The 26612-nt window shown below is 31.2% G+C and overlaps 1 protein-coding gene across 1 annotated transcript in view; it reads right to left on the bottom strand.

Moving 5' to 3' along the window:
- The window catches only part of LOC126741507 (sensory neuron membrane protein 2-like), a 33134-nt gene that overhangs the window by 3790 nt on the left and 2732 nt on the right, over positions 1-26612 (bottom strand). Inside the window, exons 4-7 of the mRNA XM_050447973.1 lie at positions 18015-18281; positions 17674-17894; positions 12309-12490; positions 12083-12201 (exon numbers count right to left, since the gene is read on the bottom strand). Of these exons, the coding sequence (XP_050303930.1) occupies positions 12083-12201; positions 12309-12490; positions 17674-17894; positions 18015-18281 (789 nt within the window). The remainder of the gene's footprint in view (positions 1-12082; positions 12202-12308; positions 12491-17673; positions 17895-18014; positions 18282-26612) is intronic.

Genomic DNA, 26612 nt, shown 5'->3' with positions numbered 1-26612 from the left:
AATTTGACAAAAAATTATCAAAATCGATACAACGCTGAAAAAGTTATTAAGGAACTTTGCGGGCGACCGTATACGAATTGTGGGAAACGTGAGACAGTATAGTAAATATACTTATCTTGTTTCGACATTGCCTGTAACCTATTTTTGGTTTTTAGTTATAATGCATTACGTTATGCAGGGCGGCTGTTAGGCATTGGAATTGGTCTAAAAAAACTTTTCTGTAAGATCCAAAAGCTCGTCAAGTTTCTTTCTGAGAGGAACAAGTTTTGATGCAAAAAACATGGCAAAACTTTTAACCCTCTAAGAGGAGGTGTCAGCATTTAACTTTTTTCTGAATAGGCATGATACCTCATACCTCATCAAGAAATTAATTTCTATACATAACTGCTTATTTTTTAAACAACGATACACAAGCCATATTATTCAAAGTAAATTTGTGTTTTTGCCTTTTATAAAAACGTAAAGTAAATTTGTTCAAAAGGATATTATTGTTGTTTCGTAAATAATCTAGCCTTATTTTAGTGTATAAACAATTATCGGTTTCGTGCTTGCTGTTTAGATAGACCAGATAGTTATTTTGGGACTTATGATTAAAAATTGTTGAATCAGTTATGGTTTTCTCGATTGCAGAAAAGGTAGAAATTATTGGGCTTTTTTTCGCAAAATATAGAATGTGGAAATCAAGTCGATGAACATATTATTTATTAAAAACTTATTTGATTTACTTCTTGCCTTGGTCCAAAAATTGAAAAAACGTAAAACTTTTATAGAAACCAAAAACTACGAGACAGTTTTACCACTAACCAAAACTCTTTATTTTTACTTTCAACACGTGTTTTGCTAACGATGTTAGCATCTTCGGGAGAAGATTAAAACTAAACTAACACTAATTACAAATCTCCTTATATACTACTGATATAATGTAACTAATAGAGCCCGAAAAAGCAATGAAGCACGGTCAAACAAATCTTAAACAGTAACCAAAATATATAATTGACAGTGGCGAAGCGTGAACTTTTTTTTCGGGTAGACAAACAATAAAAATCGTTAATTAGAAAAAACTGTGTATTGAATATTATACACTTTAATGAAATAGAGAATGAATGCGCGTGAAATATTAACTCAAAGAGAAAAAATATGTAGTGATATAAAAAAGAAAAAAATAATTATTACTGGCATAAAAAGATAGATAGATAAAAATAAATAGTTACAAAAAAACACAACATATGTAGGTATAACCATAACTTATAAATCCATAATATCAATTATTTTAAAATTAATTAAAGACAAATAAAAACACAACTAAAATACAATTGCCAATATCGAACAGTCGTTCGAAAGTTCGTGTGCATCTAATATTCTATTGTTATTAACTGGTTTAAGTAATTTTAAGTTGTCTATCCCTACAAAGTGACCAGTATTTAAAACATGTTTAGCCACACTTAACTTTTCAATTCTTCCATATTTCACATGAACTACATGTTTTTAAATCTGACATTCAATTGATCTTCTGGTTTATCCTATGTACTTTTTATCACAATTTTTGCAATTAATCTCATAAATCCCAGACTTTTCAATGGTTTGTATTCTATCTTTTGGGTTTTCTAAAAGATTTCGTAACTTGGCGGAACTTTGATAGACCATTCTTAGACCTAAGTCTTTGAAAACCCTATCAAAGCGTATCGTCAAGATAGGATCGTATGGTATTGCACAAAAGTTTATTTATTTTCATCTTTTTGAAATGTGATATTTTACATTTGATGACAAGAGTATCTAAGAATGGAAGCTGGTTATTTGTTTCTTGTTCGAAGGTAAATAATAAATTTATTTTAATAGATTTTAATTTTAATAGATGGAAAACAGTTATTGAGTTGTTCTACAAATTTATCAATATTTCATTTGCTTTTGTCGAACACGGCAAACACATCATAAATATATCTTAGGCAAACTCATGGAAAGTATTGGAATGAATTTTTTGCATTTAACTCAAAACGGTTCATTAAGAACTCTGCTAGAAAGAGAGAGAGGCAATTACCTATGGCTGTACCTTTTAGTTGATCATAGTTCAAGTTGTTATATCGAAAAATATTTTGTGACATACAAAGTTTTGTTAATTTAATTATTTCTTGGATATTATCGAAACCATTACTTTCCAGAAGTGCAATAAACTATTTCAAAGTTTCTGGTATAGTAATGCTTGGCAACAAAGAAGATACATCGAAAGATTTAAAGAACATGTAGCTCATGTGAAAGATGGTAAAGAGTTGAAAAGTCAAGTGTGGCTGAACATGTTTTAAGTACTGGTCACTTTGTAGGGATAGACAACTTAAAATTATTAACTTAAACCAGTTAATAACAATAGAAAATTAGATGCATACGAAAGTTTAGCAATATTCAAAAATCAAAAAAACATTCTTAACAGGGATAAAGGTCCAAATCCTTATAGTCAATTATATAGTCTGGTTAGTGTTTAAGATTTGCTTGGCCATGCTTCGTTGCTTTTTCCACTCTATTAGTTACAACATTAGTATATAAGGAAATTTGTTATTAGTGTTAGTATAGTTTTAATCTTCTCCTAGGGATAGTACAGACTAGTATTTTTTTGTAACTGTTCTGTTACGTTCCTGTTCCTATTCCGGAACAGTTCCAACAGAGATCGTTAAAATAACTTTGACACGATATAAAATTTCATTTAATACCTACTTTAAGGGGAAATGGAACGGTTATGAAAAATTAATAACGTTTTGGATTTTGCGGTGTAAAAGAACGCATTTATTATTAGAACCTTTTTATTATAATATGAACGTGGGTACTATTAAAAAAATATTTAAGTAAAATAAATTATTTCTTTATGCCTAATCCTAATAGATACTTCATTGCAAAAAAAATTTTAAGTGGATTAAATACAAAGAAGAAACCATTAAACTAAATATTAATATTTTTTATTAGAAACCACAAATACAAAACTTACAAAAAAAAAACAAGTTGTCAAAAAGGACGTAAAAAATAAGTATTAATTCTAATAATTGAGATAATCAAGTAAAAAAAATACAACAAAAAAAACTAAATTCGAAATTGCTAAATACATAATATAGAGGTATATTAAACATCAATATAAAAATTATACCTTTAACAGAACCTAAAAATGAAATAAATTATAATACATTTTGTTTTAGGTTTAAGGCACCACAAATTTATTATTTGCATTTAAGAATAATAAGTATTGCACTTTTTTTGATGACAGTCGCGTACGGCGCTCATTTAAAATATTGCCTGCTTTGGAAAATAGTCTTTCGCAGGGTACTGATGTCGCCAAAGCACAACATTTTTCTTTGACCAGTATGCTAAGATTGGGGTAGGCATACGCATTTTCTTGCCACCCAAGCAAGGGATTATAATCTCTATCTACTATATCTTCTTCGACGTACCTTTGAAGTTCTAATAAAGCCCTTGCTGTGGAGCTTTTGCTTCTTGAATTGTTTTTATGTCCACTTACCATTTTATCCAAACAGGACCAAACGGACAGCTCATTAACATCTGAATCAGCTCCCTTTTTTAACCGCTTTGTAGATGTTGGTTGCTGTGCCTGTGCGCCATCAGCACTGATATTTTCTACACTTGGTGTTTTACGATCAATAATAGATATTCCACTAAAAACATTTTTGCGGACCCTTTCCGCAGCATCGGCATTATTAAAGGCAAAACCCTTAAATCGTGGATCCAGATATGTACTTATTGCCAGGGTATTGCTGTACTCAATATTCCCCACTCAGTCTTGTAGACCGTTTTGCAATTTTCTTACCACACATTTAGATAAGTCTAATAGTTCCATACTTAGTAATTTATTACATACATCAAGCAGTCCATTTGTTATTACTATAACTAATGATCCCGACATATATTTTTCGCTGCTTATAGATTTAGTTGCCTTTTCAAAGGGCCTCAAAACTTTACAAAGTTGTTTCAGCAATTCCCATTCTTCGAGGACTAATACGGGCAAATCAGCATCCAAAAGCGCCAGAGTAGAGCGAATTGAGGGTTCCAGTTCAACAAATCTTTCCACCATATAAAATGTGGAATTCCACCTTGTAGAAACATCCTGTATAATTTTTTTTGTTGGGTTCACACCAAGATTTTTTTGAGTTTCGGTAAGCTTTAAACTAGCTTTTGAGCGACGTTTAAAACGGCCTACAATCGCCTTAACCTTATCTAAAGTCAATTTAATGCCAGGAACGTTCAGGGCATCCCTTACAATTAAATTAAGTGTGTGTGCATAGCAGCCCAGAAATTTCCAGCCAGTTATATTAATCGCTCCCTTTATATTTGCTGCATTATCTGAAATCGCTAATATTATCCGATTTTCTAGGTTCCATTCTTTTACTACCGCTACAAGTTCTTTTGCCAATAATTCGCTAGTATGATTCTCGTAAAAAACAGAACAATTGAGAAGCACGGATTCTAATTCAAATTTAGAATTGATAAAATGGGCGGTAATAGCCATAAAAATTTCATTATTAATTGACGACCAACAGTCTGCTTGACAACAGTCCGTTGTCAAGCAAACAAATGGTTTAACGGAGAAATTTTTTTCATAAAGTCCTAGTATAATTGCCCTAGATATGGTTTGCCGGTTGGGTAACTGATAAGATGGATTTAATGCTTGAACTAACTCTTTAAAACCTTTATCTTCTAGTACACTGAACGGTTGAATATCTAAATAAAACAATTTTAGCAAAGCATTCTTGATTCGGGTTTTTGCTGAATTACTAAGTTTTTTATGTATGTAATTGTCTATTTTGTTAGGTTGGCATTTACTAACTTGATCAAATTTCTTTCTTAGTGGTAGTAGCTGCTTGTTGTCCTGCGCGGTAACAGAAGTACTTGTGCTGGGAATAGGGGCTGAATTTTCATCCCCAGGAAGATTTAACTCGTCCTATAAAAGTAAAAACAAATAAAAATATCTTAATATTAATTTGAATTTAAAGTCGTTATATTATCTTATTTTAAAGTATTTTAAACAACAACGGTCTATATGCCTTACGATGTAGATGTACAATTATTATTAAGCGAGAAAAAATCTCGAAGGGAAAGTTTTCTGTTTAAAAATGTATTAGACAAAAAATCAATTTAAAAGATACTTTACAATATTCGTAGGCATCAAAGGTAACAAAAGAACAATTTAATATAAATTATGAAAAGTTAAATTAATACATAATACATACTTAATAAATACTTACCATCAAAACAGGATCATCCGAATCTAAATTTTGTGAAACGGAACATGGCTTGCGAGAATTATTTTATCTGTTTTCGGTAATTCAACAGTCGGATGCTTTCTGTCTATATGTTTTTTTAAATTTGAGATGGTTGACTTAAAGGACAGTTTTTGATTGCATAAATTGCACTTGGCTACTTGTTTTTCGACGTCAAAAATATCAAAAAAACTCCAGACTACGCTGGTTTTTTGCGAGATTTTACTCATTATCGTTTATTAAATCGTTTATAATATTAATGAAAAAGAAAGACCTACTAAAAATTTTAAATATAATAAAAAAATACTCAGGAACAGTTACGAATAACGAAGGCAATAAGCCATCGTACGCTGCGTACGCGTTTTTGCATTTGCATCTTCCCCCCGAAACGCACGTAATAGGCGCGATATCGCCAGTGCTATTTTAATGGTCTGATGCTAAAATCGACCTTAAATACGCCACACGCCAACGGTTCCATCTTTCGTCTACTCGTCTAAATAAATCCCCAATCCGGCCAATCCCCGTTTTGAGTTTCGTGTTTCGTCGATCGCGTCGCCTAGGTCGAATAAAAAAGGAACGCCAAAAGGCAGTTTCCTTCGCTATTCGGTTCTCTGTTCTCTCATTCTCTCTCTGTTCGTTGATTGAATATTGAATAATATTACCAAATATTCAATCAACGCTCTGTTGCTATTCCCACTGTTCCGTCTGTAATCTGTTATATTCTATTACTCCGGAACAGTTGATATCTTGGAACTAGTATTTTCTTAAATTTTAAATTAATACCTGTTACAACCGTTACTCGTTTGGAACTGTTCCAAAAGAACTGTTCCTAATATTTTGTATCATCCCTATCTTCTCCCGAAGATGCTAACATCGTTAGCGAAACACGTGTCGAGGTCGAAAGTAAAAATAAAGAGTTTTGGTTAGTGGTAAAACTGTCTCGCAATTTGAGCATCACACCAAAGGTTCCAACCATAGGATTATCAGAAATCATAAAGATTAATTTCAATTTTGTGCATTTGGGGAAATTAAAATAATGCAAAAGATTTTCTATAATTTTATTACTCATTGGTATCTTTTTGCAATAAATACTTATTTATACTCTTTTTTTTATACAATACAATATGTATCTTAAGTATATCATTTATTAACATAATAAGTTAAATCATAAAAGCATAAAAATGTAAAAAAAAATATTATAAAACATTAATTATTTACAATTTTTTACTGCTATATATATATATATATATATATATATATATATATATATATATATATATATACACATATATATATATGTATATGTGTATATGTATTTCTTGCCTCACATCTTTTACGTGGCATCGCTCCATGGTCCATAATGCTTAAACAATTTTCCTTCAGACAGCTTGTTTGCAATCATTTTCAAATGGCTATTTATAGCTATAATTTTGTGACTCTTTGAGTGTTTTTTAAAACAACTCACACATTGGGAATCACAGCAAGTCTTACAATACCACTCAGCTATAAAACCATCCTTTTTACAATACTGACGTACCATTTTTGCATCTTCGTAAATTGATGTATCCTTTAGCAAAGAATCTATATGTTCCGGAAGGTCTTTTTGTGGAAATGGTTGACATTCGTTTTTGGTCAGGCGATCCCAGTAACTACACACACACAATTTCACGTATTCTTCGAATTGTACACATTTTGAACTACTCATCTTGCTACTTGATTGTAAAGAAACACAAATTATAATGATTTATATTGGCATAAAGAAAGGGTTTTTATACTAATAATTAAGACCGTAATATGGTACCTGCATTGTCGTCTTTTACCTACCTCTGCTATATTAATAATGGTTTATTTGCTGAATTTTATCTACTTAGACCCAATAATAAAGCCCTTAAAATTAAAATATTATATTGTTTTTTATTGTAATTTTGCACATGCTATTTAGTTCAGGTAATAAATTCTCGTGAAAAAATGATATAATAGACCTCTAAACCCTTTAAGATGCTATTTTGTAGGCTTAGTGTCAATATTCATATCAGAAAAATGGGTAAAATATATAGTTTATTAAGGTCATACTATTACAATTCAATAATATACTTTAATTTTATGGAAAGAATACTTCTAGACTCTAGCAGGTTATCTTTATTGCTAATAACGTTATTATTTTTCTAAGACATAAAAACCGAAGCATTTAGACAGAAACGCATGGACAGATATTCTAAAAATGAAGACTTTAAATCCAAACTAATACTAAAGACAAATAACTAATAAACTAATACTAATGACAAAGCTACTTAACAAAAAATAAAATAAGAACCAAATATCCAAATCCAATCCATGAGATATACTTCTGACTTTCAACACTGTCATAAAAAATACATTTCTTTCTTATTTTAGTGCCCAAATAAAAAAAAACACTTAAAAGAATAAAAATGTGAAAAGAACTTAAAAGTCGTATATATTAACTTCTTGCTCTAATAAACTCTAATAAAATATCATGTATAAAAGGACACAGAGGCAGGAAGTTAAATTGAACTTCCTAAGAAAATTGTAGAAGCACCCTAAGGAAAATTAGCAAAAGGCTTTGACGGAACCAAATATAATTATTAACTCTCTAAATATTATTGAAGCATAGGAGAGATGAGAAGATTCCTTTGTAAACCAAAAAACTCTTGTGCAAATCATGTCCAATAGTTTCAGGTAACTTATTTTAGTATACTCTAAGCGAATACTATTTTTATTTTAAGAGTTTCTTTAGAATGTTCTTCAACTTCCACTAAAGAAATGAAAGGAATATACCTACTATAGGAATATAATACTACCATAAACTGGAAGATATTTTGTTAAATTTGTCTACTTGCCGACAGTTTTAGGTAATTATCATAATTATCTTTTGACCGTCATAGTAAGTCATATATTGATATAGTCATAATTTTTAAATTATTTTTAGGATCAAGGAGACACTGATCTCAATAATAATTCATAAGTTGTATGTATAACAACAATATTTTATTTAATTACTTTCGATCAATAAGAGTTCGCTAAAACTATATTCTACGAGTATCTCGTTTGCCGGACTTTGACATACCATTTTCTAGTGTTCATCAGCAGATAATAATAGGGAAAATATTAAAATTGACCCAAAATCAGACAATACTATCTAAACTTAATAAAAAGAAACGTTTTTACAATTAAATAAATAGCAAACTGGAACTGGCATAAATAATTACTAATGAGTCATAGTAATATTAACTAAATTCCATCACATTCAAAACATCTAAGAAAAGATAAAGAACTAAGGAAAAACCTTGAGCCAATAAATCAGCCACTGTTTTTATTTAAATGTTAAATGTAATTTTTTTGCAAATATCGTCTTTTATTTTACAGTTGTACACTGTTATACCATTTTAAAGATATAGTCATAATTTAAATTTATATTTAAAAAAAAAATTTTTTTCAGCAAGATGGTACCCCCATCTCGTCCTTCTCATCTCTCAGACACCGTTCGCAAATATCTTTACCCGTTCGCAATTATCTAGATAAAGTTTTTCCAAATCGTTGGATAGGTAAACGAGGGTTCTTTAAATGGCGACCTAGATCTTAGCGACCTTAACTCCCCTCGATTAATTTTATGGGGATACTTACTTATTTATACTATGGAAAAAGTAAAGTGTATGTCACTAAACCAGCGAGTTTAAAAGATTTAAAAGAATAAATACGCCAAGAAATTAGAAATATTACTCGAGATGTCATTGAGAACGTTCAAAAAGAATTTTTAAATCGCCTTGGTTATTGTCAAGTTTATTGCACTGTTTCTCGCACAATGCCTAAATGTGAGCTCCAGGGCCATTATTATTAGCCTTTATTAGGGCACGCAAAGAAAACGCAGCTTTTTCTTTATCGGTAACCCCAGCTTTAGTATTAAAAGATTACTCAATGTCATAATTGACAACTAATTTAATCTATAACCTCAATTTAAAAAAAAATACAGTAATACCAAAGTTTACTGAATAAAATACTGAATAAAATATGTATTTTATTCAGTAAACTTTGGTAATACTCTAATACTTAAGCCGACCCCGGTAGCCCCATGGGCAAAGCGTTCACGATGCAATCGTGTGGTCTCGGGTTCGAATCCCAGCATAGGCATGGTTGTTTCTGTTTGTCTTATAAAAACAAAACATTGTGGTTCGGAGCTTACGTTAAACTGTAGGTCCATAAACAACAATTTGGGCGGAGTCCATTGTATTTGAGGAAGAAGAAGAACTCTAATACTTAATTTATAATAAAATTATGAAATTCAAGATTATGAAAGAAAATAAAGTAAAATTTATCACTTAATACTTATTGAATTGTACATCTGATAATACCTCGCATACACGTATATACTCAGTTCCCAATATCAAATCAAATCACTTAAGGTGGTTATATAAACAATTTTGCGAAATTCAATTTAAAATCTGTGACCATTTCTACATATTAATGCCAAAAAAAAATCTATAAATTACGGCGAGCCAATAAATCAGTAAATGAAGAAACCAAGCCAAAAAGAGGTACCTGAAATTCTGAGTCTGACTGGCAACAGGGTCCACCGGGTCTGAATGAGGCTTCGTTGTTGGCAGCTATATATTTGGGCCAAAAGAGGCAGCAGCAGATCAACCAGTTAGAAGGCCTCCAGAGTGTCTAGCAGGTAGTGAAAGGCAATCGGTATTAGGTGTAGCCGATTGGAAGTAATGCAGGTTCCGGAGGTGATTATCCAAGCAACTTGATGTGGTAACACGTGGAATAGCAAGTGAGATGGAAGCAGTAATAATAAATAGTGCAACAAAAGCAGAAGCACAGGATAAGCAGAAGGTATAGGAAGGCCTAAAAATGGGGACCACACATGAGGTTCGGCATGGCTGTTAGTTTTATGGCATTTTTGTGTGGGTAAATAAGTTAAATTTTATAAAATTGCTTTCTGGAAAGTTGGATGCATTGATGTTCTTTTGAATTAAACCGAAAAGCGTGCAAATAAGAAATTAATTAAATAGAACAAATAGGAAAATGACTTAGGAATGTGACATGTGCTAAGATAGGGTCTATCTTTTCACATCCGTATTAATCGAAACTATCTGTCATACTCTAGAACCAGATAAAGAATGAATCTAATAAAAATAGGATTGTCAGTTTCCCCCAGATTTTAAGGAATGCACTTATCTGTCAAGTACCTAGGTGTTGACATGCTGGGTTTAACTACTGGGTACTATCTGGTACCAACATTGGTTTAAGTAATTTGCAACTATGGAGCAACTTATAACTTGAGGCCATGGTTTAGCAACAATGATTTACAAAAAAAAAAACTGACAGATCAGATTGACATTAACATTCTTATCACTATTGATCCTTATGACTTGAACAAAATAAACAAATAATTATTATGTGCTTAGTATTCATTAAAATCTAAAATTGACCTGCAAAGTAAAATCAACGTAAGATCAATGGCAGTTCTTAATGTTAATGCTATTTAATCAACAAAACTATGAAACAATATCCCATATTATTATTTACTTTCCTCATCCAATAATGGTTTTCCTTCCATTTCGGATCGGGTATGTTAGGAGGGACCATCTTAACTGTGTATCATATTTGTGTAGTATACATATTTATATATGATTTTTAAATAAATTATTTAATGAAACTATGGTTGAAATTTACTTTATCTTGGCAAGAAAATAAAAATCAGTTAATATATCTGTTGGAGATTAAACCTATAACAAGTAGTTAACGGTGCTCAATACGAACATTTAATTTAAATAAGTATTTCTTCAATTTTACATTTTATCATCATTTTTCATGCAAAATTGCTTATGTAACCACTATTTATTTGTATTGATTCTGCATTAAAAAATTTTGGTTTCCATTTAAAAAACATATTGATTGTCATGTCTTTTTTTTAGTCATACTGTATATTTAATTTCCACGTAGAATAACCCTAAAAAAAAATATTAAAATCGACGGGTTCGAGCATTTTTTTCCGAAACGGTCCATTTGGTTTTTATTGAATTTATCCGCTACTTTACGGATGCACTGTATATTTATCCTGCTAGCTATTAGTCTGAAATATCATATTTTCAACCTAAAATTATTGCGATATTCTATAATTTGTAGATGGAGAATCGGTTTAAAAAGTAAGTAAAATATTTACTCCCTGATATCTTAACGTCCTTAAATATTTTCTTATGTGGAAATAAATATATTTTCTATATATAGAATGAATATAATTTAATTTTAATTGCATATAATTAGTTAAACCTCAATCCTTTGAACTTCTACCGCATTTCTTTCTGTTGTGTATCATCTGTAGATATTTATATTCTAATCTATAATTATCTCCAACAGAATAAAAAATATTTTCGAAAGTTTTTGAAAGAATTCTGGAGTGGAATACAGTTCTAAGGGGTAGAGGGGAAGATTCATTCCACGTAAACTTTGTTGATTTTTTTTAATTGAAAAGGAATCAGCTAGGAAGCTGAAACTTGAAAAATAAGCAGACATTAATGAGCCTGCTTTATAACTTTGTCAAAGATGAAAGGAGAGGGTGGATTTCGTACGAGAGCTTCACCATCTGATTTTTTTAACTTTTCTTGAAAAGTTGAAAGAGTTGATAGTTTATCATTTTCGTACCAGATTACCATAAGAAAAGTAGCACTTTCCTTGCTAAACATTTATTATATCATTTAGTGGGAAATACACTCTAGTTTCCTTTAATGTATTTCTATTTCTAGCAAATATAATATAACAACCACTTTCTAAATTTAAAAGCGTTTATAAATATCATGAAATGTACTTACTTTATACATAATGATTCTTGAAGTATGTTTTTGTAAGTTTGGCTGCAGGCCTTCTACTTTTGATGTAAATTGTTCAGCTGAGTTAATAAAGTGAGGAAAGGATACCATTAAAGACGAACCTAAAAATATAAATTTACTTTTTGGATAGATAGTATTTTTTGGATGATATAATAATATGTATCATATAATACGTATATGTATAAATGGACATAATTGTACTCCTTACCAAGGCAATCAACAAGTCCCATAACTCCACTAAAACAAGATCGATACCAATACCGATTACGAGGATTATTTCTACAATAACAAAGGTGACGATCCAAATTGTTAAAAAAAGTATCATCGCTTATTTCAAATTGAAGGAAATCGTCATCGCTTTTTTCGGCCTTATATCTAAACATTACAGGCCTGTAATAATAATAATAATAATAATAATAATAATAATAATAATAATAATAATAATAATAATAATAATAATAATAATAATAATAATAATAATAATAATAATAATAATAATAATAATAATAATAATAATAATAATAATAATAATAATAATAATAATAATATTAATAATAATAATAATAACAATTTTTGGCTGTAACCAGATGCTTCGGTGTGAAGCTTAGGGCAAGAACCCAAAAAGGACGAAGTAGAAAAGAGTACCAAACACCAATGTGGGAGAAACGATTGTAGAATAAGATATATTCGAGAAGATATTGGGCGACTAACTCAGTATGCAGCGGGAACTAGAACGAGAAAGTGCAAAAGAAGAGTCGAGCAAAAAATTTCTAAAAACAGCATACACGCCCAATATAACGCAGAAAACATAACTGTGCAACACTGCTTAGATACAATCGAACAAAAACTTGTTTAAAACGATACAATCAAAGCAATAAAAGAAAACGAGAATGCAATGCTAAATAAGAAATAACATTTTATAGTAATCTTAATTCTAGACACCTGACAATTACAGAAAATAATACATATCCTACTAAAGAAGTTATCCAGCAGTTCTGGAAAGACCAGCTTGAAATACCGGTACAATGCAATCAATGCGCCGAGTGGATTTGTGAAGACAGAGAAAGTGTCGCTAATATCCCTGAAATGAGACATAATCCCTTGACAAGCAACGAAGTCACAAATATTATAAAAAATGCACACAATTGGAAAGCACCGGGACCTGATGGAATACACAATTCCTGGATAAAGAAGTATACATCGACCGATACCAAGAAAAGAAATCTTTTGATGGCTTATAGAGACTCAAAAAAGCCCCATAATTGGCTTCTGCAGATACTAAACATCTACATAATCAATCCACATATAACTCATTTTTTAGAGTACGCAATATCAACGTGGAGTATTATTATTCAACTAAATAAAGCAAGCTGCAGTATTATGACGCAACCCATCCGAATAAAAAGAGATATATTTCAAGGTGACGCGCTAAATTCTCTTTGGTTTTGCCTGGCATTTTGGAAAAACTTCTGGAATTTTGGGATGGATCAAGCGTCGGACTCTTAATATCCAAACAGGTAAGGTTAATCCAGGTAATTTTCAGATGGAGATTGGAAACTGGATCCAGTCAATGCAAGTAGGGGAGACCTATAAGTACTTAAAAGTTAAACAAGTACAAAGAATCGACCATCGGACCATAAGAACATGAACTTATAACAGAATTTCAAAAAAGAATGCGACGGGTGCTAAGTACTGGACTTAATAGCAAAAATCTTTCTAAGGCAATTAACACATACGCCTGTTCAGTGCTGATATACTCATTTGGCTCATTTGGTGTAATTACATGGAGTAGAACGGATATTGCGAACTTCCAAAGGAAAATGAGAACCCTCCTTACTAAGTACAAATACCATCATCCCAGAACTGCGGTTGAGAGAACCACGCTACCACGATGCGAGCGAGGAAGAGAGTTTACCAATCTAGAAAAGCAATTGGATCAACAAATTAATAATTTAAGAAATTAATTTTTTGGAAAGTCTGTGGATTGATGCAGATTTGTCTATTTGCCAAATAGACAAGTTTTCCCAACTTAAACTGAAAAATGAAGAAAATGTAGTAAGTCATTAAACAAAAAATTACAAAATACAGAACTGGAAACAGAAACATTTGCATGGAAGACATATTAACGAGCTCATGCAAGAACATGTTGACAAAGGTACATCAATTTATTGGCTGATCTCAGGACAAATGTTTCTTGAAACAGAGGGTTCACTCTTAGCCATCCAAGAGCAAGTTGTTCCAACGCGTAATTATCTAAAGTTCATAGCAAAAGATCCAGCTATTAAAGATGACCGATGTAGATATGGATGCCATACATCTGAGACAATGTAATGAGACAGCACGTAACAGGAGGTTGCCAAATATTTGCGCCCGCGGAATACAAAAAGAGATACGATGCGGTAGCAAAAATCATACATCCTGAACTCGCTCTAAAACTGAAACTTCTGCAGAATGAAAACTGTCCTTATTATAAGTATTTTCCAGAATGGATTCTGGAACATACTTATATATGCACAACTAAGGAAAAGACATAAGGAATAATCTCACTCCTACAGATTTAACTAATATTAATTAATCCTGCACTACCAACTGCAACTACAATTAACTAATATTAAGAGGAAAAATGATACTTGAAATAAGAATTCAACTGGTATGTATACAGGACTAAAATCTAACTTAAGAAAATTTAGACCTCAAGATTGGAAGAAAACAAAATATAATAGAAAATAAATTAAATCGATGATTTACGGAAAGATATTTAGACTGCTAATGAAATGCATCAGGGGTCAGAAGTAGCAGAAATCAAGGCAATTCATGTATTGAGTTCTTTAAGAAGCCTTTTATAAGAGACCTGAGTATATAGTAATAAAAATCTTTACTTAAGTCGAGAGAAAATAGCAATATTCGAAGACACACAATTAGCTACTGAAGACTATGAACAAATGCTACAAATGCCATTTATAACTGGTGAGATTATCAACTAAGCGCTTTATTAAATAATAATCTCTTATATAGAGTTGGATTAGAAAGCTGCTTTTTTTTATCCACCAAAATCCAGCTTAAATGCCTGCCTACCTACATTATACAGAATATTTCAGACTATGTGGGTACTTTCCAGGATTTGGATAGTTCGCAAGAAAAAATTAGGGAAACTTTATTTTTTCTTTAAGGAAATTTATATTTTTATAAAATTTTAATATGATGATTAGTAAAAAACTTTATCTGGATAATTTTGCTTTCCAGGGACTATCTACCTCTAACACATTCTTGCTATTTTTATACATCCAGTATAATAAAGGTAAATTATATGTTGTTTAGATCGTTCGAATCTTACTCTAAAGAAAAAGATACTTTTAGTTAATATCGATAAAATGAGCAGCTTTCAAAAAAAAGCTGGTTTTTGATGTATTTATTAAAGAATTTATTTATGACAGTATCTCCAAAAGAATTGAAGTCAAAGGTCAAGAAGGTAAAGTAAACGGAATATTTAGTTTTAGTTTTACAGAAATGCCACAGTCAGTAATAAAATTACTGTATCTTAGTTAATAATACATTATTTTATTTTAATAACGTTATCCATAAGAAGAGATTCCATTTATTCACCCAAAAATTTACTATAATCAAAAGTTAATTGAATCCGAAATGACAGATTTCAAAATATTTATGATCTGTCATAAATATTATTAGATAATATGTCTTAGCCATACACTAGGTACTAAAAAATGTATTGGCAGTAATTTTTCTTTAATTTATCTTTGATTATTATAATGTTTGTTTCATTTATTACTTGCACTATGTCTAAGTCTAAGAACCTAAAAAGCTTTATGAAAAACGATTTCGGAGTGGCAGAATTCCTTATGGAAAAAGGTTTAAACGAATTCATCATCGTCTCAGGAAAACTGGCAAAAATTATTATTTGTTTATTTTTTTAATTAGGAAATAAATGCCCTGCATAATATTAAGAATATTTCTCTAAGCTAAACATAATTGTAAAAATCACATTAATCGTAGTGAGAAGTACATATTTTAAATACTGTAAAGGCAGATGCTGGCAGTTTAAAAATTAGCAGTCGAGTTTGATTTTCTAAAATCTATAGTTCACTACATTTTTGAGGAACAATAGTTACATCCTTACCGTTTACAAAAAGTTGCTAATGCGCTTCTCTCTAAAGATATTCTACGACGAATAGAGTTCTTAAATTGGGTTTTGGATAAACATGAAAATAATGCTTTCAGTCAATTCTTTTTACTGATGAAGATGGATTTTCAAAAAACGGCTAGATGGAAACTCCCAGGCAGATTTTTTCTTATAACAATACCTTTAATCTTAAGAAAATGCTAATCCAGTTGACACTAGAAAAAAATTATTTGAAAGAATTAATTTTCACTTCAAAGAAATAACGATCAACATTTAATATTTATGGAGCGTCCAGCTAAATTTTTTCAAAGATTAAGAAAATACGCTTGATGTTTAGAAGGAGGTAATAATAAGCCTACATACAAAAGTGTTTTACATTTAAAAATATTATTTTTTAAAATTTAAACCTAATTGAGTAAAAATAGATTTCCTTCAAAAACATTTTATTTTATTGATATTGATTAAGAGTATCTTTTTTTAGAGTATGACTGGTACTATGTAAAAACATCTATATTTTTTAATTTTGTTATACAGGATGTAATAAAATGGTAGGAAAGTGTTCCGTTCGTTCGTAAAAAATAAAATTATCCAAATATATCTCTAAGAGTTATTTGCTAGATGTTAAGTATTTACACCAACAAATTATTAAGGGTACTGTAACTAATTAGTAAAGATTCATCATTACCAAAGAACCTCGCGCCAGTTGAAAACGTTCCATGTTTGAGCAACCGTCATAGTCAATAGTGAGGATCTTACATATTCCATCGATATTATTGATTTGATGGCAATACAGACCACCTCAATATGCCACATAGAGGATATGTGGCATATTGAGCACCACTAGATAAACAGATAATTTGCAGCAAGGAAAATTTCAGAGAATATTCCAAATTGCCACTAGATAGCAGCCATATCATTGAATCTTAGAACTAAGTCGAACTATATGAAATATATTGCGTTTAGGATCCTTTAAAATAACAGGTCGATGATTTGTTCTATGATTTCTATACGAAACATTGAAAACTATTTAGGATATTATGGATGGATGCTAAATATTCGTAGCTTAGAGTAAAAAGAGCGCTAAAATATAATATTATATATAGAATGAAATAATATATATGAATAGAATAATTATTGCGAAATTTTTTTACCAGGAAAAATTAAAGTACTCGCTGGAGCAAGTACTGGAAAGTTAATATTACAGGCTTTATTGGAACGGAACTACCCTTACAGAGCAATTACATAACAGAATAGGCAAATGATAATAGGCCAGATATTGTAAGATACATATATCAGCCAACACGTCGCACAATGCGTCGCGACGGTCTTTTACTTGTTATTCAACATCAGGTTATTTAACAAATTACCTCAAGTATCTCATCAAAGACTATACCTTCACCACAAAGACTTATTCTTATTATCAAAGTTTATTTACCTGCATAATTCACTAATCCATAGCTCGAAATCTTGTAGGCCATTTCCTGAACCAGGATAAAAGTGAAACAAACCGCGAATTTTGTTGCACGTAGACGTCGTGCTTCCATTATCCCACGTGGTTATAAGTTCTTGTCCGTTAAGCTTTTTAAGATGTCCTGCCATTTTTGTATTCCGTATTCCGGAATGCATTGTTGCCGTAACATTAAACTTTCCAAATAACTAAAAGCAATGTTTATGTATTTACTTATTTTTAGTAATTGTCATAGATTCTTTATCTAATCATTTTAAAAACTCCATTTATTTAATTTATTTGATTTATATTAAAAAAAAACTACTTACATAAGCAAATAAGGAAAAATCAATACCATCTTCCTTAAGTACAAAAGTACGCGACTTGGTTTTCTCTATCATGTGCCGAATCTTCACACAAATTTTGATTTTGGATTTACAAAATAGATTGTGACCTCCAAACAAAAGGGATTTTAGAGTAAAATCTGCAGTAAGAGGCGAATTGTCTTCAAATGCTACACTGGGATTTTTTAGGAGCTCAAATATTTGGGTATCAGCATAAGTTCCATAAATGTCATAGCCAAGTAATAGTGTTAGCTAAAACAAAATATAAGGTTATTCTTAGTTCAGAATTTTTGAATTAACAAGGTATATTGAAGAGTTAAATGTTTAAAAGTATATTAGGCATTCATTTAGATTTACCGTCGTATAAAAGATTATCCGTTTGCATTAGTACCGACATATTGTTTATGCCAGTACTGGCAAGAATTTTTTTAACAGGCCATGCTTAGGCTGCTTAACCTCAACCAGAAATATTAAAACCAAATTACTTCCCTCTATCCCCTTACCGAATTCCTGAATTGACTGGATCTACTGTTTTAAGAACTGATAAATAGGTGTACAGTATGTCCCATTTTGAGTACCTTTCCGGGGAATCTCTGTTATTTTTCACGTTAACGGGATGCAGTTTTCGGGACAGTGTGCTGCTTTTTCCTGGAGCTAAAGATACCGTTAACAAAGTTTTTATACCCCTCTTGATTTTAAGATACCGAGCATTTTTAAATGTTGCATTTTGGGGCTGCCTCTCGTATCTCCGTTTTCCTTCAACTTATTGAAAATTTTAAGTAATATTCTTATAGACTTTTTTCTGTAAAATACAGTGGTATATACATTTTATTAAATATTTACTATTTTTGAGTTATAAATTAAACTTATGATTTTTTTTAAATGGAACAACCTGTAGATTTTAAGACTGACAAATTCGCCTTTGTTACTGTGTAAAAATATATAATAGTAAGCACTTTTTCTAATAAATACTTAAATAAATGACAATTGTTTAAACTTAAATGCATAATGCAATAGTAAGCCATGAATAACAATAATAAGCAATAGATAATTACATATTCTTAACAAAGAATTAGATACCTAGTAAATACGTTTTTTTATAAAATAATTTTCATTTAGAGTTTTTTATAACAGCATGTTTCTAACAATACTTTGATAGCATAAAGTAACAGTATAACAAATAGAAAAAAATACCTTTATTAAAAAAAAGGAAAACGAATTCTTAAAGGTGGTGTTCAAAATGACGGCATTTTCTTTAACGCAAAATTGGCACATCATTGTAATTATTTGAATTAAAAAGAATTATTGACCACGTTCGCAGATTTTGAAATGTTAAATAAATTGCCTTTTGAAGTTCTGCCGTCGTATCGTGACTTAAATACTTTATTTTGTATATAACCCCATAAAAGAAAATCTAGAATTGAGTAAAATTGAGTGTATACAAAATCCTATAAACTATCTATATTGTCTGCTTCTCCAACTCCGCAGCATCCTTGCTGTGTGTTCTCAAATATTAAATGCTGATTTTCTGTATGCCAGTTCCTAGTATTGTAACAATTTAAAATGCCCGGACTAGAAAAAGGCATTTGTCTGAGATAACAAGCCTTCCAAATAAATCGATAGCATCAATTTGCTGCAAATTCCACTGGCAGAACAGTTTGCCAGTCTTTATATAGTTGCTCTATATGAAAATTGTGTGGATGATACTTATATTTCTTCAAGATCCTCTGTGTGTCAGTTTTTAGCACATCAATTTTCTTCTTAATACATGATGATCAAGGTGTTGCTTCTATATATCCCAAAACAACTATTTCTTTTCTTTCTCTATTTTCTTTGTTGTATGTTAAAATAGAAATGTACTTTCAAAGCTTCTTCAAAATTTTCATCACTCTTTATAAAATAGACTATACGAGCCCTGTCTTAGCCCAAACTGTCAAAACTACGTTTATTTATGAAATTCGTCATATTAGCGGAAACGTACTAAAAACTTAAAAGTATTTCTGATAACATACAATATTTTTATTTAATATTAACCTAAAATATAACATATTTTGTAATAAAGGAAAAATATCTTACAAAATCGATCTGTACTTTTTCTTCTATATGTCACAAGGTTTCAATCGGCGATAGATCTGGACTACTCGACGTTCATTTTAAAGCTGGAATATTGTTTTCTAACGTCCAATCTTTTACTTTTCTGGCGATATAGCAAGCGGCACGATCTTGTTGGAAGATACATTCGATATTGTTTACACGCATTTGTTTAATTTGGGGAAATAAATTATTTTAAAGCACATTAATGTATATCTCAGCATTCATAATACCTTCCACAAAATGAAAGTTTCCCATTCCACTTGCTGACATGGTTCCCCAAATCATAACAAACACTAGAAACTTAACTTTTTTTTTAAGACAAACTCATTCTGAAACACTTCTTCTTTAGTTCTTATGACGCGACTCCTACTATCCCCCATACCCACGCATACTTCAAATCTGGCTTCATCACTCTAAGAAATGGAGTTCCATTGGTTCGAAAATTATAATTTATGTTCTTTTTGACCCACGCTAGTCTGTTTTTCTTCTGAATCTTTATCAGTAAGGGTTTCTCTTTTGCCTAAAAATACTAAATTAAAAACTAATATTAAAAAATATATAATTTAAGCCTACCTTGTAAGTTTTAAATCCCAGTTTTTGGGCAGCTCTGTTACAAGTTGCTCTTGAAAACTCTTTTATGGTTGCCTGATTTCACAATATTTTCAATTCATAATATGCACGCCGATTCCCTTGATAATTCGTTTTAAGGCTCTTAAGTTGGTGTTGGAATAACGCGGTCGGCTTCCAATTCTCGAGTTTCGAGCAATAGATCCCGTTGTTTTGTAAAAGTTAATAATATTTCGAACTATATACCTCGATTTATTAATACTGTCAGCAATTTGGGAAACATTTTGACCTTTGAAATGGAAGCGAATGATCACTTTTCTTATTTCGTCAGAAACAGCTTTACCACGAGCCATTTTTAATTATTATTAAATTATTATATTATGTATATATTAAATGTCAATGTATGTCGAAGATGTCGAAAGTCGATTTAAACATCAAAATCGGCTTCTTAGCAACGTAAAATGTCATAATTTATTTTACAAAGCCTACCTTTATTTTATCGAAGCGCATAAACGGACCATTCAACTTAAGGGGCTTTGGACACCCGCAAAACGCGTTTTCATTTGAAAGACCTATTATTAAAAAAAAGTTTCTAATGTCATTAATAAAAGTTGTTTTAGATTGCCTAAGAAATATTGGAAAGTCCATATTTTTTAATAAAATTTAATATTTAAAAAAAAATTCTTCTTATTCGTTAGACGAAAAAAATATGGTTCTTCCAATATTCTACAGGTAATTAAGTATAAGAACATTTTATTTGAACATTTTTCCAAAGAAATTAACCATTTTTTTATTAAATGAAAAATGAGATTTTCGCTTAAAAATCCAACCTTCATAAACAGCGATCCTTCTCCGTAAAGCATCTACACAGGGCGAGATTACTAGCCAGTCGCCGGCGAGTAAAATTTAAAGCGAGTGAGCGAGTTAGAACACGCTCAGCGAGCACAAACTACACTAGTTAAATCGCTTTACTCGCAGGGTATTGAATTTTTGGAAGTTGTTTGTTTTGTATTTTTCGTTCGAAAATTCAAAATATCTGTTACATGGAATAGTAATCAAATTACAGAGTTTTTAAAAATTTATGAACAATCTCCAATATTATGGAATATTAAACACAAAGATTATCTAAATATTAAACTGAAAGACGTATTATTTAAGAACATGTGTGAACAATTTGATGATAAAGGGCTTCTAAAAGGAATGGATGAAAACTTTTTAACAGCCTGATGATGAAGAACCCGATACACCGCCCAAGGAACAAAATGTAAAACTCTCACAGGCGATGAAACCTCATAAACCTAAAAAAAGGATGAAAAAACAAGCAGATCCAGAAATTACTGATGCAGTCGGTCAGTTAAATAGAATTGCTGAAAATGTATTGCAGGTAAAACTGTACGACGAATTTGGGTATTATAAGTATGTAGGTGCAGAACAACGTCAATTGCCGCAACGGCAGGCTATTTTATTGCAGCAAGAAGTCCAGAATTCTATTACACGTGTAAACTATGTCTCTGTTTAGAAAACAATAACCAAATAAATACTTACTAGGGAGAACCCCTTCAACTGCAAAGTTCTCCATCGTTATCCTCCCCAAGTGATCCCAGTCTGCCTCAACCACATATGAAACACATACCCAAACCCAAAATAACGAAGATAACGGATATGGTCACGATACTCTTCATCAGGCACTTATAAATAAATTTTCGGCACAATTTTAATTCTTAATGAATAAATAATATTTTTTATAAATAAGTAACTTGTTTCATGAACAGTGTGTGAAAAATAAATTGATTATGGTATGTATATGGCTTTAGAACCTGATCAATTGCTGCAAGTACTTCGGGTACAAACAGTGACATTGTACATTCAGGAACGTGGAATACATATTCTAGTGATTTAAACGAATCACCAGTTGCCAAAAAGCGCAGCGTTATTTCTAGTTTTGTAGCAGCTGGTATCGTCATCCTCATTTTTGTTTTTTTTTGCGGATTTGCATCAACCATTTGTAATAAATTATTAAACTGTTCATTGCTCATTCTCAAAACATTCCTGTACGCCACAGGATCTTCATCCTTTAATTGTTTTAATAAAATATTAGAAGCCCCATATGTGTCTCGTTTCTGGTTTAACTTATCTTGAAGTTTTTTTTCCGAATTAAAAGGCCCACGACAACAATTTCTGCACTATATCCGCCATTTTATCCAACTAGTACTAGACCTGTTTTAAATTAGCGTTTTCACTCGTCAGAGAGAGAAATCGCGAGCGAGTAGCGAGAAAAGTAGGCCAGTGTTTAACTTTACTCGCTGGGAAAAAGCGAGCCGCGAGTTTACTAGCAGCCGCGATTACATTTGGCGACTTTTATAGCAGCAAGTAAATTCGCCGGCGACTGGGCAATCTCGCCCTGTGTAATAAATAGATGCTTAAAGTAAGTGGCGGACCGGACCGGGCGATTTATTCGCGATGTTGATCGACGAAAATACACTTGACCGTCAGGGGCACAAAATAGCCCGGAATAGAAAGATAACACCACCTATTTACATCTGTGGTAACACTTAGTGAAGGCGGTGGTTCCATCGTTTTTGTTTTGCGGCCAATCACTAGATGGTGACATCGATGAATCACTTATTTTTGCTTGTTTAAGAAAATTAAACTAAAATTTATTTATAATTTAACTATAATTTAATTTAAACTAAAAAATTTTTAGTTTAATTATGTCTTACTAGTAAGAATTGTGTATTTTAATAGTAGATTAAAGTTGGTCACTAAAAGATGAAAGGACGAATAATTAATCTGCAAACCGCATTATATGTATATCAAAGATATATACTCGTACTATATAATTTATTTTAAGCCCAAAAAAATATTAAAGACACATGTAAGATAAAACCTAAAGTCCTATTATCCCATTTTCATATCTTATATATAGAGTCTAAAAAGAGCTGCAGAGGATGTTTCATTCCTATTAATTTTTTTTATTCTCTATTTTCACTATTACAAAAAAAAATAAAACTTTAAGTATATTAAGTATAAACTATTAAGTATATTAACCTGTGAGTATTTCTAAAGTGGATTTTTTAATTTTTTGTAGGTTTATTTATATATTTATATTTGTATACATTTTTATAGATTTTACTTAATAAATAGATATTCAAAAGCATTTCACTTTTTTTTTGTTTGGGAATTGGTCTAAAATATACAAATGTTTTGTTTTATCTGAATGGCCGCATTAGTCTTATAATGGCGAATGCGTCGAGACTAATGCGGCATTTGGAGAATTTTGTTATATAGCAACATCTACTATTGATTCCAAAAATTTAAACCACTTTCACGCACTGGAATAGGGAGAGTACATAATAAATACCTTTTGATATATAAAAGGTAATAAAATATCTTGAAATGAAAAAAAAAATCCAAAAAAATTATGTTTTTCCGAAACTTTAAAATAGTTTTTCTAATATCAAAACATATTATGTAAAGATATTCCAGTGCGCATAAGTAATTAAAAAGTTTTCGAATAATTAGTAGATGTTGGTATACAGATCGTGTTTTCGTTCGTTACTTATAGGAAACCGCATAGAGGCGAAATTTTGCAACGTCGCGCGTGTACGAGTGCCTGCGACAGAGCCCCGCCCCGGCCGGCCCGACAGTGTTGTCAGACGTACCATAATTATGGAATTGTACCATAATTTTGCAACATTTTTTGCTTGCTCCATAATTTGTACCATAATCAGAAATGTACCATAGTTGTACCATAATTTTGTTTTTTTTTGTTTCTGTTATAAGTAAATTGATATTTTTGTTTTTTTTTGTATATATCTTTATTAATTTTTTATTATACCTAACATTTCAATAATGTTTTTATGCAATATTTTTATGTTTTTCTTGTTTGGTTAAACCAATTTATCCAATTATACAAATTTGTATAGGTATGTATTTCTGTTAATGTTTATCTATTTTTAATTTAGATTTTGAGTGCAATGTTTTGTTCATTTTTCAATAAATTACTATCTTTGTTATAAAAGTATTTTTTTTCTACTAGAAATCGTTCTTTTAATTAAAAGAAATGATCAGAATAGGAAATTTGATTAAATTCATAATCCATTATCAACAAAATGTAACACATTTTATAAGTTTGGCGACGGCGCGACTGTGACGTGACGTCATACATAGGAAAAGGTTGTGTACTGACAGAATTGTATGATTGTACCATAATTTTGTACAAAATTCCATAATTTTGGCCAGAATGTACCATAATTCTCACCCAATCATCTGGCAACACTGCGGCCCGAGGACGGGATTAGTAAACATCTGACTTTCATGGGAGCTGCGTCGTTTGCCGACAAAATGTCCCAAAATATGCGAAAATCCAGGCATTTTTAAAATATTTATTCTAATGCGGATTTTACAGACATGACAATGTGTAAAACCCGCATAGAATTGTAATCTTAAAATGTTTATTATGAAAATTAAAGCGTTATTCTAATAAAAAATAAAATATCAACTATGATAAAAATATAATAAAAAATCAAAAATAAAACTCTAATAAACAAACTTAACAACATATCATTTTTAAAATAAAAGGCTCAAATAAACCGCCTTCTTTCGCTAAACAAAAACTTAACCTATCGTAAAAGCTATTTCGCACCTCCAAAAGAGTTTCAGGTAAAATGGAATTGGCACCTTCGACAATTTTATTTCGCAACTCCTCTAAATTTGTTGGCCTACTAAATTCATGCTTGTAAATAATCTGCTTAAGGTAACACTACAGATAAAAGTCATTTGGAGAAAAATCTGGAGATCTAGAGGCCATTTAATATCGCCAGTCCCACTAATAAGGCGGTTAGGAAAAGTATTTGTTAAAAATTCTTTTCCCCTGCCGAGTTATGAGCAGGACAGCCTTCTTGCTGAAAATAAACCGATCTCAGGTCTACATCAGGTAGGATTTAAATGGCAGGAAGAACTTGGTTTTGCAGCAACTCAAGGTACTTTTGGGCGTTTAAAGTGCCATCAATAAACAATGGCCCTATAACATTGTCGCCCAAAATACCTGCCCAAACATTCAATTTCTGAGGATACTGGGTACGAAACTGAAAACTTCTGTGCTCGTTTTCCTGAGACCAGTAACGAACAATGGAAGGATTGTGTTTGCCATGTAATGGAATCAAGGAAGATTTATCAGAAAACAAAATATTTTTTAAAAAATATTCGTTTTCATTTGCCTTTTCCATCATGGTTTCACAAAATTCCATTTTTCGCCACTGGTCTTCAGGAAATATTTCCTGAGTTTTTTAATACTTGAAACATTTGTACCCATATTTTTTCCAGATACGAGCAACAGTTTTATTGCTCATTTCCAGTTCCTCTCCAACACTTCTAGTGGACCGTGTCGAATCAAGTTCTAGGGTACGGCAAACTATTTCTTCCCGCCGTTCTATATTCTGGATACGTCAAGAACCACCTTCAACAGGTAATTCTTGACGTTTTGTGTGGCATTTTTTACAATCTTGAAGACAAAATTGTTTTAAAATTTGTAACCATATTTAAAACCGTTTTTGCACAAGGAATCGGTCTATTCTCAAATGTCACTGAAAACAAATCTCTACATTGTACTGCCGAATTGCCTCTATAAAACCATTTAATTAGTTGAACTTTTTCGGATGGAGTATAAACAGCCATAGTGAAAAAAACACGAAAATAACGCTCAAAAATTATTAATGCAACGTGCAGTAACACAGCAAAGTGAAGTCTGCTGACTCCCGGTTTAAAAAATAAAAACGAAAAATTCCGCTGCCTGCAAGCCGCAACCAAGCGGTGTTGCCATTATTTTGGGTAATACGTAGCTCACGATAACACGATCTGTATAACAAAAGGCTCCAATAGGACGCCTTCGCCATTATCTTAGGAAATGATGCGGCCATTCAC

This window comes from Anthonomus grandis, chromosome 1 (assembly GCF_022605725.1).
Source record: "Anthonomus grandis grandis chromosome 1, icAntGran1.3, whole genome shotgun sequence".
Classification (NCBI taxonomy): domain Eukaryota; kingdom Metazoa; phylum Arthropoda; class Insecta; order Coleoptera; family Curculionidae; genus Anthonomus; species Anthonomus grandis.
The sequence above is the reverse complement of the archived record's forward strand: the minus strand, read 5'-3'. Positions and strand labels throughout refer to the sequence as shown.